This window comes from Megalobrama amblycephala, linkage group LG1, assembly GCF_018812025.1.
Source record: "Megalobrama amblycephala isolate DHTTF-2021 linkage group LG1, ASM1881202v1, whole genome shotgun sequence".
In the NCBI taxonomy this organism is placed as follows: domain Eukaryota; kingdom Metazoa; phylum Chordata; class Actinopteri; order Cypriniformes; family Xenocyprididae; genus Megalobrama; species Megalobrama amblycephala.
Window position 1 is genome coordinate 23840450 of NC_063044.1, and position 19475 is coordinate 23859924.

At 37.0% G+C, this 19475-nt stretch overlaps 2 protein-coding genes across 2 annotated transcripts; one reads left to right on the forward strand and one right to left on the reverse strand.

Moving 5' to 3' along the window:
• The first annotated feature begins 3675 nt into the window (after window positions 1-3675).
• LOC125265193 lies at window positions 3676-11849 on the forward strand. Its single transcript, XM_048185279.1, has 6 exons — window positions 3676-4926; window positions 7192-7320; window positions 7875-8068; window positions 8153-8300; window positions 9906-10110; window positions 11391-11849. The coding sequence occupies exons 1-6, from the start codon at window positions 4714-4716 to the stop codon at window positions 11693-11695; spliced, it is 1194 nt and encodes a 397-aa protein (XP_048041236.1). The 5' UTR covers window positions 3676-4713; the 3' UTR covers window positions 11696-11849.
• Window positions 11850-11971: 122 nt separating this feature from the next.
• LOC125263107 lies at window positions 11972-18893 on the reverse strand. The gene is made up of 6 exons (XM_048182029.1): window positions 18789-18893; window positions 17525-17787; window positions 16565-16761; window positions 16359-16452; window positions 14681-14868; window positions 11972-12481 (listed from the first exon to the last, which is right to left on the reverse strand). Exons 1-6 carry the CDS (start codon window positions 18891-18893, stop codon window positions 12294-12296), a joined length of 1035 nt encoding a protein of 344 aa, XP_048037986.1. The 3' UTR covers window positions 11972-12293.
• Between the last annotated feature and the right edge of the window lie 582 nt (window positions 18894-19475).

Here is a 19475-nt window from a genome sequence, read left to right on the forward strand (position 1 = left end):
GAGTTTTGGTCAGCTGACCCTTCCCTGGGTCATGTACATCACTATTCTGACCTGTGAAAACTTCACTATTCTGTGAAAACTGTGAAATAGCGATGTTAGTGACCCAGGGAAGGGTCAGCTGACCCGTACTGAACTGTGAAAGTTTTCACAGATCAGAAAAGTTATGTACATGACCCAGGGAAGGGTCAGCTGACCAAAACTCAACTGTGAAAGTTTTCACAGATCAGTATAGCGATGTTAGTGACCCAGGGAAGGGTCAGCTGACCCGTACTGAACTGTGAAAGTTTTCACAGATCAGAAAAGTGATGCTAGTGACCCAGGGATGGGTCAGCTGACCCGCACTGAACTGTGAAAGTTTTCACAGGTCAGAATAGTGATGTACATGACCCAGGGAAGGGTCAGCTGACCAGTACTGAACTGTGAAAGTTTTCACAGGTCAGAATAGTGATGTACATGACCCAGGGAAGGGTCAGCTGACCCGTACTGAACTGTGAAAGTTTTCACAGGTCAGAATAGTGATCTACATGACCCAGGGAAGGGTCAGCTGACCAGTACTGAACTGTGAAAGTTTTCACAGGTCAGAATAGTGATGTACATGACCCAGGGAAGGGTCAGCTGATCCGTACTGAACTGTGAAAGTTTTCACAGGTCAGAATAGTGATGTACATGACCCAGGGAAGGGTCAGCTGACCAGTACTGAACTGTGAAAGTTTTCACAGGTCAGAATAGTGATGTACATGACCCAGGGAAGGGTCAGCTGACCCATACTGAACTGTGAAAGTTTTCACAGATCAGAAAAGTTATGTACATGACCCAGGGAAGGGTCAGCTGACCAAAAACTCAACTGTGAAAGTTTTCACAGATCAGAATAGCGATATTAGTGACCCAGGGAAGGGTCAGCTGACCCGTACTGAACTGTGAAAGTTTTCAGAGGTCAGAATAGTGATGTACATGACCCAGGGAAGGGTCAGCTGACCAGTACTGAACTGTGAAAGTTTTCACAGGTCAGAATAGTGATGTACATGACCCAGGGAAGGGTCAGCTGACCAAAACTCAACTGTGAAAGTTTTCACAGATCAGTATAGCGATGTTAGTGACCCAGGGAAGGGTCAGCTGACCCGTACTGAACTGTGAAAGTTTTCACAGATCAGAAAAGTGATGCTAGTGACCCAGGGATGGGTCAGCTGACCCGCACTGAACTGTGAAAGTTTTCACAGGTCAGAATAGTGATGTACATGACCCAGGGAAGGGTCAGCTGACCAGTACTGAACTGTGAAAGTTTTCACAGGTCAGAATAGTGATGTACATGACCCAGGGAAGGGTCAGCTGACCCGTACTGAACTGTGAAAGTTTTCACAGGTCAGAATAGTGATCTACATGACCCAGGGAAGGGTCAGCTGACCAGTACTGAACTGTGAAAGTTTTCACAGATCAGAAAAGTTATGTACATGACCCAGGGAAGGGTCAGCTGACCAAAACTCAACTGTGAAAGTTTTCACAGATCAGTATAGCGATGTTAGTGACCCAGGGAAGGGTCAGCTGACCCATACTGAACTGTGAACGTTTTCACAGACCAGAAAAGTTATGTACATGACCCAGGGAAGGGTCAGCTGACCAAAACTCAACTGTGAAAGTTTTCACAGATCAGAATAGCGATGTTAGTGACCCAGGGAAGGGTCAGCTGACCCGTACTGAACTGTGAAAGTTTTCACAGGTCAGAATAGTGATGTACATGACCCAGGGAAGGGTCAGCTGACCAGTACTGAACTGTGAAAGTTTTCACAGGTCAGAATAGTGATGTACATGACCCAGGGAAGGGTCAGCTGACCCATACTGAACTGTGAAAGTTTTCACAGATCAGAAAAGTTATGTACATGACCCAGGGAAGGGTCAGCTGACCAAAACTCAACTGTGAAAGTTTTCACAGATCAGAATAGCGATATTAGTGACCCAGGGAAGGGTCAGCTGACCCGTACTGAACTGTGAAAGTTTTCAGAGGTCAGAATAGTGATGTACATGACCCAGGGAAGGGTCAGCTGACCAGTACTGAACTGTGAAAGTTTTCACAGGTCAGAATAGTGATGTACATGACCCAGGGAAGGGTCAGCTGACCCGTACTGAACTGTGAAAATTTTCACAGATCAGAAAAGTGATGCTAGTGACCCAGGGATGGGTCAGCTGACCCGTACTGAACTGTGAAAGTTTTCACAGATCAGAAAAGTAATGCTAGTGACCCAGGGAAGGGTCAGCTGACCGTACTGAACTGTGAAAGTTTTCACAGATCAGAATAGTGATGTTAGTGACCCAGGGAAGGGTCAGCTGACCAAAACTCAACTGTGAAAGTTTTCACAGATCAGAATAGCGATGTTAGTGACCCTGGGATGGGTCAGCTGACCCGTACTGAACTGTGAAAGTTTTCACAGATGAGAATAGTGATGTACATTATCTGTACAAGGTCATTTATATAATTAATATATATATATATATATATATATATATATATATATATGTATATATATATCATATTATACAAAAACGGGGGGCAGAGCAAAGAGAAACACGACCACGAGATAAAATGCTATTGTGAAAGTTTTCACAAATCGAGCTCGACCTAAAACAATGTTATTTTATTCCAGCAGTCTGCGTGTTCATTGGTAATAGACGTTAAACATGAAGAACACCTTTATTTCACATTCCTTACTGGCGGACTTACCAAGGGGTTTACGGACAAGAGCTTTGCTGTGAAAAAATTCACAGATCAAGCTGGTGAAGATGACACCAGTTTCATTCCTCTAAGTGTCCAACATTTGGAGATATAGCCATCATAAAATTAAGAGTCGCTACGAAAAAAAAAACTGATTTCGGCCCAAAGGACAGCGTCACCTTAATTCACAAATCATGGAGAACGATATTTGGTATTATTTGCATGTCTATGACAGCGCACTGCGTATTTATAGCCAAAAGAAATCTGAATATCAAACCGCAAACTATCTTTACTGCGGTACCTTCTAAAACGCTTAATGGGGCTCAATGTACTAAGAAAGACAGTGATATTAACAGACCAAACTCAGTAAACATTATACTAATAAAGTAAAGTTGAGCCCATAATGTGAACGCAACATGTTTATTCACGAGCGTTTTCGTCACAGAGAAAACTGTTGAGAAACGTTGCTTAATGTAGCCTACTAGTGATATTAAAAAAAAAAAAAAAAAAAAATCGGCACAAACCAATTTTTCTGTGCTTTATTAGTATAGTGTTTACTAAGTTTGGTATTTTAATGGCACTGTCTTTTTCTTTATGGGAGGAAAACACGTGTATTTAAATGTGTTGCGTTCATATTCTAGGCTCATCTGTCAGTAGTAATTTGTTGGCAATGCGGCACCGTTCAAGAGTTCAGGGCCCGGTTGCATAAAGCACCTTAAGTGTAATTTTCCCTTAAGATCGCCTTTATGTTTCCCTTAAACTTAAGGGTGTTGCAAAAAATAACCCTTAACCGTCACTTAAGGGTTTCTTTAAGTGAAACGTCATAAACCCTTAGAATTTCCCTTATGTGTCTATTTTTCACTTAAGTAATCCCTTAAAAACCGTTAAGTGTTGCATAAAGCCCCTTAACTGTCATTTTCTTAAGTATACTCTAAGGTTGGGCAAACTTTACCTTAAGAGTTTCACGAACATAAATTAGATGACATGGCTGAGTTTATGGATCTTGCTGAAGATATTGATGTGCCGAGGCGAATATTTCGTGATAGGGAGAACCCGCTGGACCATCTTAACGACGAAAAACTGTTACGAGAATATAGATTTGATCGTCGCGCAATCTATGAGATCGCAAACAAGCTGGAAGACGACCTTGACCGTGTCACTCAGCGCAACCACTCGCTACCATCCGTGTTACAGCTGCTTATAGCTCTTCGCTTTTTTGCAACTGGGAGTTTCCAGTCTGTAGTGGGAGATGTTTTCCACATTCATAAATCGTCTGTCAGTAGGATTATACACCGGGTTGCAGGGGCCCTTTGCCGTCTTTTAAGTCAGACCGTAACATTTCCATCTCGTCAAGAACAGGGTGCCATTCAGACCTCTTTTTTTCGGAAAGCGGGGTTTCCTCGAATAAGTGGTGTAATAGACGGCACACATATCAGAATTCAGGCGCCCCGCACACACGAAGATCAATATGTGAACAGAAAAAACTATCATTCAATTAATGTCCAGTTAGTGTGTGACCATCTGTCCATAATTAGAAATGTCGTTGCATCGTGGGTCAGGGTATATTCTGGCAAACCATTTGCCAATCACGTGTAGCAATAGGCAAAGCAAACTGTTGTACACGCCGTTTACGAACACATGCTGGATAACTCGCAAAGCAAATCATCCGTTTCCCTTTTCCAAGCGCTATTTTGACGAAATGACTTGGATAAGGGATTGGAGAAACAAGAGGCGGGACAACAGTTGAACAATTTCAAAGTTAAAGTTCTCGTGCTTTACTACAAATTGAAAATGTGTCATGTAAAAATATATACTGAATAATACCCCAAAACAATATAAGATTTATGATGCACGTTTACAATATTTCAGAGTAAAAGGTCTAATCAATAGGATTTCGCTTTTCTCCTATCCATAATGAATCACAGTTCGCACTTCAGTCCAGTAGGTGGCGGAAATGCGCTTTTAAGTGAAACAGAGAGTGTTGGGAATGTGTCGTGTCTTATTGAATTATGGCTGGATTGTCTCAATATCAAGAACTTATAACACATATGTACGAAAATGGTCATACCGATCAAGAAATATCACATCACTTGTCCGAGCTAGGAATGCAGAGGGGAAATTCAGAGCGAAGTATAAGGAAATTCCGCTCTGAAAGGGGTCTGAAAAGATCCACTATCTCCAATGAGGAACTAGAATTGGCGGTTTCTCAAGCTATAGTAGAGGTGAGCTGCGCTTATTGTAACCGTAACTGTCTATCTTTAATACTGTTCTAGTAATTTATTTTATTTATTTTTTTTGCCAAGTATTGACTTGCCGAATGGCTGCCATGATTGCCTCGTCAAGGGCAATTCTCTTCACCACTGTTTTGTGCTTCCCTCCTAAGACAATATACAATACATAAACATTTGAACAGGGTACATAGGACATGCACATTGTCTTCTGACTATTTTTATTTTTGTTCACAGTGGAGCTAAAACAATTATAGTTTTTTTTTAATATATTGTATGTCATGGGAATATTTTTTGGACAGTACTGTAAAGAAACTGATGCAGGAGAGGTACAGATATAGCCTTTTTCTTTCTACTCTTCTACACTGCATTTTCACTTTTACAAATAAAGGAATAGTGGAAACTTAAAGGGATACTCCAGCCAAAAATGAAAAGGATCTCATAATTTACTTCTCATGCAGTCCCAGATGAATATGTCATTCTCTTTGAATGTGGAACACAGAGATTAAAAAAAAAAAAAAACTTAATACTCTTAGAAGAACATCTTTGTGATGCAAGTGCGTTTTGAAGCTTGATTAGTGATGTGGTTTGTGTTGAAAACAATTTGTATTTTTCTAACACACCTATTGTTTCAGTAGGCTCATATTGATTACTGCTGAGCTCACTTTGTGTGGTTTTTGAAGCATCAACCTTGGGGGTCCCATATGCTTGCAATTACAGAGATGGATCATTTTTTTTCTAAAAATCTTAAAGGTATAGTTAACCTAAAAATTAAAATTCTGTCATTTACTCACCCTCATGTAATTCCATATAGGTCTTTCTTCTTTTGAACATAAAAAAGATATTATGAGAAATGTCTCATTTTTGTTTTCATCCATACAATTGAACTCAATACCAAAATCAACATTCTTCAGAATATCTTTTTATATTCAACAGAAGAAAGAAACAATTACAGGTATGAAACAACATGAGGGTGAACTAACACTTTTTCATGATTATTGGAAGCAGTTTTTATTAGGACATGTATCACTCTGCAATCTCTACAAATGAACTAAAGTAAATTCATGTTCATATATTTATTTGACAAGTAAGTTTGTACTGTGTGAAAATGAGCAGCGATGACGACACTTAACATCTGGAACTTTTTTTTTCTGCCTCTGTAAACTTGGAATACTATAGCCTAGAACACAAAACAAACTGATAACAAAACAACAACAAAAAACCTGCTGCATAATATTACAGATGGGCCTACAAATCCGAGTAATTTATCTGTAATATTATCATGCTTTCTCAATCATGCAAAACCTGCTTTTTGTTGCTTTCATGCCTGCTTTTGTTCTATTTTCATGAACTTCCTATTTGTATTCCTCAGTCACATGTTCTCCTTTGTTCCAGTTTCCCGCTCCTCATTTGTAACTATGGTTTCTTTCTGATTAACTAGCACCTGTTCATCATTTCATTTCAATCACCCTGTGTATTTGTGTTCCTCCTTTTCCTTCAGTTGTTGTCTGTTATTGTTTGTGTTTGTGATGAGACACGTTGTTATGGTGCACGCTTGCCTTTGGATTCTCAGGTATTGCATTCTCTGTAGTATGCTGAAGATGTAAAACACTGTATCTGTGATAGTTATGGGTCGTTCATCAACGGTTCGTTCATTGTGCTGCTCATAATTTATGTTTTGCTACATTATAATGACTTCCTAATTCGAATTATGATAAAAGATTGCGTATGTAGATGTATTCTGTAGTTTGGCAGCCTCTGCCATTTATAATGCTTTATCACGTAGTCAACAACAAGGGACCATACAATATTTCAGTACTTAGACAAAAGGCAGAGGGTAGCATTTGAATGTTGACATGAAATGAAAATTAGTTTACTAGTAGTAGTTTAGATTCACTGCCTGATTCCTGAGATGCTGGGATTTGTTGCAGGCCTCCCATTACACTACAGAGGATAAGCGCTGTAGAGAATGGATAGTTACAAATACACTGCCCGGCCCAAAATCAGTTGCTGTTTGGATTTAAATAGGCAAATGCTTAAGGGTCTATGATTGCATCATTATTGCTGTGATTATGTTTCTAGCGTGTTATGTTTGGCAACAGTTCTTCTAACCCTAATTTATGGAGTGTGTAGCTTTTCATTTCTTAAACTACCATGTCGGAAGTCCATCATATTACAGGATGATAATGTCAAGATTCATCAGGGTTAAAACTGAAAGAATGATTCAGTGATTTGTTTTGACCCATTTTGTGTGTGCAGACTGGACCATGCTATGGACGCAAAATGATGACCGGCTACCTTGCATCACAGGGTGTACATGCGTCAGAGGTTCGGGTGGGACAGACATTGGCTCAAATGCACGAACCAAATCACAGGGCTCGATGCCAGGTAGGCTTAAGTGGCTTAGCACTTCTTTGAACATCAAAATACATCAACATGCTTAGCCTTGTTTTAGCATGTCCGTAAACATGCATGGTTATTAAAATTGTATATTAGCCTTCAACCTTAATTGTTGTGTTGTATTAATCACATTGTATTAATAATCATTAGAATCACACATTGTATTATTTACATGCAGTATGAAAAGTATGTGCAAGATCAATTAATAGAGCAGATCTCAGGGTGCATATCAGTCAGCTCTATAGTTCAATAGTGAGGGCAAAGACAAGGAAGTCAGTTGTTCCTTTGCACTGAAACGTTCCAGCAATGATTTAAAGCTGCAAGCAGCAATAAACAGGCTACCCAGTGGCTTTAGGAAAACTGAGCACATTGGGCAATATGCAATCAAGTAGGTAAATGTAGAATGACTACATCAAAGTCATCTGTATTTGCCATACTTCCAGTAATTTCAGACTTGCTGCCATAGAACACATTCATAAAGTAATCAGATTTCTTCACCTTTGTTATGTGTTATCAATGTAACCATGCTTGTTTTATTTCAGGGTGCAAGAAATCTTAATCCAGTTCCATATGAGGCAGAGTATGTGGGTCACAAATTGCATATGGACCAGAATGAGAAACTATGTATGTTTGGTGTGACCCATGTTGTGGCCATTGATGGTTACAGTAAAAAAATTGTCGGACACTCCACCATGCCGATAAAGAATAATTTAACAATTTATGAAGAAGTGTACAGGTAAGCTTAAGATTTTGTATTCTTCCCATATTATTGTTGCACTTGATGGTAAAGCCAGTAATTTTAATTTATGCCTCTTTTCAGAAATGCTGTCCTTTCCCACGGATTGTGGGATCAGGTCAGAGTGGACCATGGCACGGAATTTTATTTAACCCTATTCATGCAGGACATTGTGGCAGAATACCGCCATAACCAGCAAAGGCTGCCTTACCTCCAGACAACATCAACTAAGGTTAGGTTTGGTGAGAAATGTTGTGCTTACTATGTATGAAACTGGTATTTGGTATTTCAGCCTTTCTTTCTTCAAAGCTTCAATCTGTGCACATGTTTTCACATGTGACTTTCCTTAAGCTACACTTTTCCTCTTATTCTACATTTTCTTGTTCACATTCAGGTACTATTTCACATGTGTACAGGCTTTGCTAAAATTTATATTTATAGGTAAACCATTGAAGATGCTGTACCCTCCCATTGTATCTTATTATGTACCACTTATGTATTATAGACCACTTGGGGGTCTCTAGGACTAGCACCATTATTTCACCACCAGTGTTTAAAAAAAAAAAAAAAAATAAAAAAAAATCCTCCATTTTTCGTTATAACTTTTGAATCTATTTCTCATGTAGATATTTAACACTTTGAAATGAGTCTAAATATTTTATTGGACACTGTTTTGAGATGTAAAGAATATATACATTTACTATTTATTTATTATATATAACATACATAATACATAACATTCAGAAAAATCCTCCAGCTCCTGCAGATTCTTCAGTTTTCAAGCATTTTTGCATATTTGAACCCTTTCCAGCAGTGACTGTAAGATTTTGAGATCCATCTTTTCACACTGAGGACGACTGAGAGACTCAAACTCAACTATTAAAAAAGGTTCAAACATTCACTGATGCTCCAGAAGGAAACACGATGCATTAAGAGCCAAGGGGTGAAAACTTTTGAATTTAACTATCAAGGTAAATTGTACTTAATTTGTCTGCCGGGAAACATGCAAGTATCTTCTGTTGCTTCCGAAGGGCAGTACTAAATGAAAAACAATGATATTTAAATATAATAAGAAAAATTGTGACATCTTCATCCTGTTCAAAAGTTTTCACCCCCCGACTCTTAATGCATCGTGTTTCATTCTGGAGCATCAGTGAATGTTTGAACCTTTTTTAATAGTTGTGTTTGAGTCTCTCAGTTGTCCTCAGTGTGAAAAGATGAATCTCAAAATCATTCAGTCACTGCTGGAAAGGGTTCAAATATGCAAAAATGCTTAAACTGAAGAATCTGCAGGAGCTGGAGGATTTTTCTGAAGAACAGAGCTCAGTTTAACTGCTCAGAACAAACAAAAGACTCATGAACAACCATCACAAAACAAAAAAAGTCGTAGATCATCAGGTAACCACACACAGTATTGAGAATCAGTGGTTCACATACTTATGAACGTGGTTATTTTAATAAATTCAGCTATTGTTTTGTCTTGTGGACTATATGTAAACATCTTTTATGTAAAATATCTTACTCAGGACAGAGTAAACAAAACAAAAACAAAACAGAAAATAAGCATTTTCTATTATCCCTCTTATTTTATTAAAATAATTCTCATTTTCACAGATTCTGCAAGGGGTTCACATACTTTTTCATGCCACTGTATATATTGCCAACAATATTGGAAACACTAGGAATGATCTCTCTAATTATTTTTGTTGGTATAAGTAGCAGAAGGTGGCAAAAGACAGGAAAGTGAATGTTTTATACCACCATGCTGTTGCAACATAAGCACTTTATACTGTAAAATTTTCAAGTAATATTGTGGAAATTAATTTTCTTTCCACAGAACCATACAGTTGAGAGAATATGGCCAGAAGTAAACAAGCGGGTTAATTTCCCAATCAAGAGTGCTCTAATCCAGATGGTTGACCAGGAGTCTTTGGATATGGAGGATGGATTGTCAAGATACTGTGTGTCCAATCTTACATGTGAGATCAGCAGGGTTGGAGTGCAGCGATTTGTTTGTGCATGGAATAGCCATAATATTCTAGGTATGTGGGATATTGGCTACACTGTTTAACATTTAGAACTGAACTGTAGTTTAACATTAGAACTGTATTGTGACTTATTCTTTATTATTGGACCACAACAATGTTCAGTTTAGCTGAATCATCAAGTGCTAATATATAGACCATTATTGTAATGTACTTGATAAAGTTTATTGACAGTGTAGCAAACATGTTTTCTTAAACATTTACTTAATTTATTGACTTTCAAATCAGTTTTACTGTATTTTTCTATATTTCTATATATATATATATATATATATATATATATATATATATATATATATATATATATATATATATATATACAGGGAGTGCAGAATTATTAGGCAAGTTGATTTTCTGATCATATTTTTTTCCCAAGCACATTTTACCAATTCCAATCCACATCAATCTTAATAACTACTATTAATATTGTTTTTAATCATTTATAAGTGATATATAATTGTTCATGAAGGCTGGAAATGAAAAATGCCTTATATTCAGGTGTGCAGAATTATTAGGCAAGTTTTCTTTTACAGGCAAAATGAGCCAAAAAAGAGATTTAACTCAGACTGAAAAGTCAAAAATTATTAAATACTCATGAGAAGGACGCAATACTAATGCAATACTAGAAATTGCAAAGTTAAAGCATGACCAAGGGACAGCAAAATGCTCATTGGGTCAGCGGGGTCAGACAAAAACAGGTGGAAAAGAAAAGACACATGTTAACTGCAAAAGAGTTAAGAATTAAGGTGAAGAATTAAGTGTGAAACCATCAGGAACCCTTTAGTCTCCAGCGCCACCATTTTCCAGAGCTGCAACCTACCTGGAGTCTCCAGAAGTGCAAGGTGTTAGGATCTCAGAGACTTAGGTTAGCTAAAGAATCCTAAAAAATGACCTGCACTTGATAAGAATCACAAGCTGAAGTGTTATAAAATACATGAAGACTGGGTTTTAATAGGGCTTATAGACAGACAGCTTGAGAATGACTCCTGATGGACCAGCACCACATCCTCTTGTACCACTGTTTGAAGAATTTATCCAGAATCTGGCAGTAAGGTGTTTGAGTTCACTTTTAGTCCATCTCTTATCCTGAAATGTCTGTCTTGCAGAGATGGACTAAAAATGATCTTCCAAAACTTACTGCCAGATTCTGGAAGATAAATTCTGTGTGTGTGCGTGTTTATAATGCACATTGATGTTTTATCTGTTAACTTTTTGTAAAATAATTCTATCATACAATTCAATTTACTTAATTTAAGAAAAGAAAAATGTATTTATAGGTAAAGGCATTCCCAATCTACTGGCCACAATTGGATGCAAAGCAAGGATCTCAGAGGACCTTCTGCCGAGGGCGTCAGAAGCTGCTGAACTGTACAGACAGACAATGGGACACAGTTTGACGGCTCCATCCATATTTGGCACTGATCCATTCCAGTCTGAAGAGGGCAAAATTAGAGCAGAGACTGAATTTAATTTACTTTATTCTGACCTGGCAAGTGTATTTAATTATACTGTAAATGAACACTACAGGCCATACCAAGATTGTGTAACTGACCTTATTAACATCACCAGAAGATGTGCATAGAGCTGTTTGACATTGCATTTTCACAGCTGCATCTTGTCAGACCACTCAGAATATTTTGCTTTTTGGCAAACATTGTACATGTATTACATGTTATTTAAGAATGATAAATCCCAGTTATGTTGTTTTGGAGGAAAAATAAAGTTCTATGGTTGTAATAAAACACTTAAAAGGTATAATTATTTTAGTTTTCAGATGTTTGGGGTTTCAGCAAAACAAAGTGACAACTAACAAATGTAATGTCAATGGACTGTTCTCAGACATGACAAATGCAGTACAACATATTTTAATATTCACTCACTTTAATATTCATTGTCAAAAACAGATAATTCCCAAGCAAACTATAGCTTAAATTTACATGCAACAGCATAAAACAATCAGAAACCTAGAAACTGACTAATGAACCATTCAATATGTAGATTTTGCAGAACACAAAGAATCTGCTTATAGAGAACATTATCAAGAACAAATTAAGTTTGTACGTATTGCTTATCTTATAGAATTGACCTGGAAATTAGGTACATGCCATTAAACAATCTGATGGCACAGAACGTTTAAATCTGCCTTGTCTTAACAGAACAAAAACCCATTTAAAGTAATTTCAAACTTCCAAGGATTGAATTACACTTAAAACCTCAGAAAGGCCTGCAACAGGGACCACGGTTTCAGCTGACATTTCTGATCGGCATTTCACACAGCCTTGCCCCCCCTGGATAACTGTGTCAACACAGTTTCGGCAGCCAATCAGGCTTCTGCAACATCGTGCTAGCACTGGACTGTCCATCACACCTGCAACAAACAACATGAAGAGTGAGAATTATTTATCACTTTTAACCCTTCAAATGCATAACTGTGATGGCCAGGATTTATCCCACATATGATTCTTATACATTCATCTTTGCATTGATCAATAAAAAGACATTACTATATTGGTTTGTTATATTTTTATTTGTCATTGTAGTCAGTGCACAGGCTTAGTTATTTTACTTAAGTTAAAGTAAACTATGGCTATTTTTTAATTAAGATGACTTGTGACTGGTGTGTTGTGGGAATGGATCGGCCTAGTGACAAAGAGGTTCAAACAGGAAGTTGAACTGTTTTTATGGGAATTCTAAAGGCAACTTTGATGTATTAGAGGGGATGTAGGAAAATGTGATGTCATGATTAATATGACTTTTGTCTTATAGAATTATTTTTGCATTAACTAAAATTTATGTATGGCTCTAAATTTAGTTAAATGTATTATGTTCATTCTAGGGTTTGTGGTGTTACTGTTTTTAGACATTGTATGGCTTTGTTTCCCCTTTTTTGTTTTCATGGTGCTGGCCACGTTCTATCAATTCAGTGTATGTCTTTTGTACTTATTATACCCTGGAAAGGTGGTGCAGTTTTTGGTCTTCTGTCAGTTTGAGAGGCTCAAGCTCGATTATGTCCCTGGAAATATTTCCTGTGATTTAACCAAAATTCTTTATCTTTTTTACGGTTACAATTTATGCCTAATTTTATTGTCTAATGAGGCCTGAGATCACTTTTTTTTTCTCGAGCTTATGCAAGATTCGATAAGGACTGTGACAACTGAAGATCACTTTGCTCCTTGTTTGTGGCTATGGACTATTTTTGGGTTGTGATTTGCTAATGCTCTTGGCAGATCCATCACATTGACTGTTTTGTACATCAGTAACAATATCAATAACAATCACAAAATAAAGCATATTTCGTTGTCTGTTGAAATTTGGATGGGTTAATTTTGAGCAGCTGCTTCCCCACTATCCTCATTGTAAAGGCCCCGGCAAACGAAGTTCTGCACCAGCTCTGCAAATTAGCACTCCAGTCATGTCACGTCTTCATATAGCACTTTATTCAATGGATTGCTTAAAATCAAGCAGCTTTACAGTATCAAACATGAAAAACAGTGTCAGTGCCTCGTTTCATCAGAAGCTCAACTTCATTTTGTACTATAAAGCAGCTATCCAGTGTGTTCATGTTTTCACCCGCTGAGATCTTACCTCGATGAACTCAAACACACAAAATGAGTCAAAGACGCGTCCTACGCGAGTGAAGGCGGAGCCTCAGCGCACTTCTCCTATTACGTTATTGTCACGGACCAATGGTAGTACAAAGGTGTTTTGCAGCTGGAGCAAACTTTTCCTGAAAATTCGCTTTTGCAAGCCGTTTCAAACTTCCAAAAAGAACACGAAACGAACTTGGTTTGGGCCCGATTTTGTTCAAAATGACGTCATATCAGTTCGTTCTTCGATTTCGTTTGAAGTATACCGGGGCCTTAATCGTCAGAACGCAATTCAGCATCTGGCTCTAAACCATTTAATACATTCAAAACTATTGTTTTGATAATTTTCTTAATCTACATTTTGAGATTTGTTATTAGATCCACTATCAAGCATTATATATTTATGTAGAAATATATAATTTATATTTATGTACCTGCTCTACAGTAAAGCTCGACGAGCCATGTCATGATTTGCTACTTGTACATTCTTTAGTTTTATGGCTGCACTAATTACTATGATTGATGTATCATGTCATAATTGTTTATCAGACATTGCCACCTTGAGAAATAAAGATGAATTACCCATACTGAGATGTCAGAGACTCAATATTGTTGCTCAGAAAAAAAGAAATTTAAAATCTCGGGTCACAAGTGAACATATACATTTTTTATTAAAAAAATAAAGTTAGAAATCTAGCATTCTTTTACCATTTCGTTTTATATTTTTTCTCATTACATTGTTGATAACGAAAAGAACGAGAAATACTAAGTCGGTGTAGGTCTAATTAAAAAAAAAAAAAAAAAAAATTAAGGGGAGGCTAGTTTATGACGTCCCGAGATATGCGTTTAAAGGTTAAAATAACTTTTTGCACTTTTTACTTCATTATAAAGGTATTTATAATCCTGTATTGTCCAGAGTATAGGAAACTTTATAAAAACCAAGAGTGACATGTCTGTATGATGCCTGGGTGACTACTTGCCTCTGCACACATTGCATCTGAAGGATGTCCTCAAAATGTCACATTGCTGCCGTGTGAGGCCTTCGCTTTGCTTGCACACCTCTCTGATTTTCGCAGAAACAGCAGGTAGGCCATCTGCTGCAATAATGACTTCCTCAATCATGTCCTTGAGATCACCAAGACCTAATCCATCGTTCCTTGATGTGTTACTATAACAGTAAAAATTACATAAATAAATAAAAGACATGTTGCAATGTTTAATTCTATTTTCATATGTAGAGGCTAAACAATTCAATGACTCGTTCATAAAATCAGTTACTTGCTTCATTACTGAATAAATCAGCCATTTTAAACAATCAGTTGAATGAATGATTCATTCCTGAAGACCACCTATTTGCAATTTTCATGCCTCCTTTGAGCTTCATTAGACAGACTCTAGAAATATTCCCAAATGCCACTTCAGATGCAGCGTCAAGTGTTTCCTCTGCAGTGCAAACATGGATATTGTTAATACTGACTGCAATTAATTGGTAACAGTCTTGTAATGTCTTATTACTGTCTCAATGAATTTGATTATTTTTAAAAATTTGGTATAAAAGATGATGCATACATTTAATAGAGTTAGAAAAATGCCCTTATAACGGTAGATACAAAAGAAAGTGCATCATTTACATTTACGCATTTGGCAGATGCTTTTATCCAAAGCAACTTACATTGCGTTATACTATTCATTTGTATCTGAGTATGTACAATCCCTGGGATCGAATGACCATGACCTTGGCATTGCTAGTGCAATGCTCTAACCACTGAGCTACAGGAAAGTTGTTTCATCAAGGCTTTGAAGTTGGCTTAAAGGTCCCGTTCTTCGTGATCCCATGTTTTAAACTTTAGTTAGTGTGTAATGTTGTTGTTAGAGTATAAATAAAATCTGTAAAATTTTAAAGCTCAAAGTTCAAAGCCAAGCGAGATATTTTATTTAACAGAAGTCGCCTACATCGAACGGCCAGTTTGGACTACATCCCTCTACTTCCTTCTTTAATGACGTCACTAAAACAGTTTTTTGACTAACCTCCGCCCACAGGAATACACAAGAGTTGCGTTTGTAGAGTGTGTTTGTCGCCATGTCGTCGAAACGCTGTTATTTTCATCCCGCAGTCCAATCACCGGGTCTGATTCCGGCTCAAATTGATAGGGTAAAATTAAAGACATGTTTACAATAACACTGAGCGCATGCATCTCCACGTTATGGTAAGAGGCGTGACCTTTCCGGGCAAGATGCGCTAAGCTGCTGTCGAATCACAACACAGGAACCGCTGGCACAATCAGAACTCGTTACGTATTTCTGAAGGAGGGACTTCATAGAACAAGGAAGTCATCAGCCCGTTTTTATGACAGTGGAAACAGCGGTATACAGATAAGTAAATTATGTGAAAAATACTGTGTTTTTTTACACGCGAAACATGAACACATGTTATATTGCACACTATAAACACAATCAAAGCTTCAAAAAACCACGAAAAACGGGACCTTTAAGAAAGAAAATCCTGCAAGTTTAAAGTAAAAACTTGAAGTTTGAAACCGTTTAGACAGACAGACAGACAGAACATTTCATGACTGAGGTTAGAACAACCTTTGTAAAAGGACAATATAATGTTCATAGATGACTTTAATTTTCTAGTGACAACACTCATGGACTAACCAGAATTTTCTTCTCTTTCTTCTGCCCATCTCTGCGAACACATCATCCCTAATAGCAAAAATCCTCCTGGAGCTTTGCTTCCAGTAACCAGACCCTGTGGAGAAAAGAAAAAAATAATGAAAGTCAGAATGAATACTGTCAGTTAATCATGTTGTAATTTACTTGTTCAACTTTTTCAACATTCATCCCTGGCTAAAAACACAAACCTGTTGTACCAGGGGTGTCAAGGAGAAGATGTCCTTGACTATCAGTCAAAAACATGTTTTCCTCAGCACCCATGTTCAGTGCTTCTTTCACTTTTGACGTAATTGTCTTTAGACAAGCCTCTGACTCCTCAAAGGGTATGACTAGGGCTTTGTCTTGTACAATTTTGTCACCTTCCAGTTGTCCTAGGAAAATAGTTCTGTAGGAACAAAGAAAGAAGTTCAGTATCCTAAACTATACAGACACAGAACTAAGGGTTGGTGATATGGCAAAAATGCTGTGTCAGTTGTCATACCAAGCTGGTTCAAGTTCAACGATCTTATAACAATTCTTTGTCATATTTTTTTAGTTTGTTGTTTTTAAATGTACATGATGTTAAGCAATTTCACAGGAAAGAGTGCTTTTTCCGAATCTGAGCATGACTGAAAATGTGATTTTGACAACGGATCAATAAACAATAACTTAATTTTGAGTGAGTTCTAAACTATGTATTTGCTCGACTATGTCAACTATTATCTATTAACAATTATAACGAGTGGTAGGCACATAACGGTTGCACTCACTGGTTGCAAAGCAGGCACATATAACATTAACAGGCTGAGTCAAAGGTGCATATAATGGTCATAGTTTGTGAGGCAGGTATATACAAGAGTCGCGGGTCGAGTGGCACCTGCCTCTAGTGGTGCCAGGTCAGTGGCAGGTCTCCTTACACTAGCTAGCACCCTAGGTAAACGTGAGTAAAGCAGTCTATGGAAAAAAATATTTTTAGGCCTGTTTATCCCCTGTCTTTCATTCAACCTATAACAAAAATTTTACATTTTATTTACAGTAACTGAAAAAGTAAATGCCAGAAGAGTTTAAATTAAGTGGAGATGTTTAAAATAGGTCTAGAGAGTATGTGCATCTACATTGGCTCCACACATGATGATGAGGTTTAGTCAAAGTACAATAATGCAACCTACCTTTGGAACATTTTTGGGCTTTGATTACATGGCCGAACTGCTGTTGCACTGGCAGACCTTGTAAAACTAAAACGTGGTCTGCTCGGTCCAGGGTTTGACTGAAAAGAGGCAACCTGGTTTGGGAGTACCACGGCCATGTCATCACCCATCACCTGGTAGGTGACCCCTCCAGTCATAAGGTCCATAGAACTGAAAAATCCTCCTTCAGATGGAAAAATCGAAATTCCCTGGTCACTGGTAAGGTAAACACTTGACTGTGTTATCTACAGAGGGAGATAAAGAAAACAGCACAATATAAGAAAAAAAATAAAAATAAGATTATGACACAATGGTAAAGTTAGTTTTTGTATTTGTTACACATTCGTTTTCATACCCATTAAACTCTGTGCATTTCATGTTTTGAGCCTGAAACAACTAAGAACAAGGCTTTGTTTAAAGAAATACAATATATATTAATTATCCCTATAAATCAATTAAGCAAGTTAATGCCTAAATGACATATCAGACTAATAGTAAAATGTTCAGAAAAATATCCCTTTTATCTGTTTTTGGAATTACCAATATATAACCTTATTGCATACTTTTTAAGTTAAAAAATGTATTATAACTGTAAATCCATTAAACTACAACATCCTTTGGCCTAAACTAAAGGTATCAAAACAACTGTAATTATTCCCCATGTTGCGCTTGTTTTTCAGATGATTAATCTGGTATTTTTTATATACAGTTATTGAACCCATTTAAATAAATTAAACTAACACCATTTGACCTAAAGGTATTAAATAAATTACATTTAAATTAATGATGGTATGTATAACATGGTATATTTATTAAATATAAAGTAGCCTACTGACGTATATTGAACCCATTTGAATCCATTAAACTACAACACCATTTGACCTAAAAAGTATCAAACCAACTGTAAAACAACTGTTCATCAGAAAAAAACAAGCCTTGTGTATTTAATATTCTACAGTTTACAGTAATTTACAGTTGGTTTAATACCTTTAGGTTAACTGGTGTTAGTTTAATGTATTTAAATGGGTTCAATACTGTATATAAAACATACCAGATTAATAATCTGAAAAACAAGCCTTGTGCAACATGGGGAATAATTATAATAGTAATTTACAGTGGGTTTGATAGGACATTTGTCTAACGAATGTCAAACGTTAAACTAACTTTACCGCCGTATTCGGGACTCAGCTAACCCTTTTCCTTCATGTCATGTTGGGCTCCATAATACGGTTCAACGTGAGCATACCTTAAAAATCCTGGCCAAATTGTCAGCTGTTACATCGTCCTCTCTCAGGACAGCTGACAAAGTCCCCCTTTTTATTGAATAAGTCGTTCCCATAACCAGCGACATTTGCACTATCTGTAAGTAGAACGATATAACCGCCAATTTTTAAAGCAACTAGTTAAGTGCACTGCAAACTCCTCCCCGCAGCCGATTCTATTGGTCATGTCGTTGCTTAGACAACACTAATCAATTAACACCTAATATGAACCCTTTTTTTCACAGACTTACTACATACTATGTACATACCTTAGGTCTCAAGTTCTGATCCAGATGTCTATACTACTTTTAATTTCATTTTTTAATTGTAATTTTTAACTTATTTAAATGTTTTTTTTTTCTGTTCTCTTGTGTCATACATATCTCCTGAAAACAACAAGTACATTGTGCATTTGCACACACTTGGCAAATAAAGTGTATTCTGATTCGGGTTCTGATCCTGATTCCCCTTACAAACAATGCATTTAAATTATAACATTTTTAGAGTTTTAAGTTTAACATATACAGGGTGATTATGCATCAGCCAATGTATTGTTATGTGTAAGTAATAATTAAAATGATAAATAAACTGTTTACTCCATTTATGCCCATATTTTAATTGAAGATATGTAAAATCAGCAACACTATGAATTCAAATTATGATTTTACTAG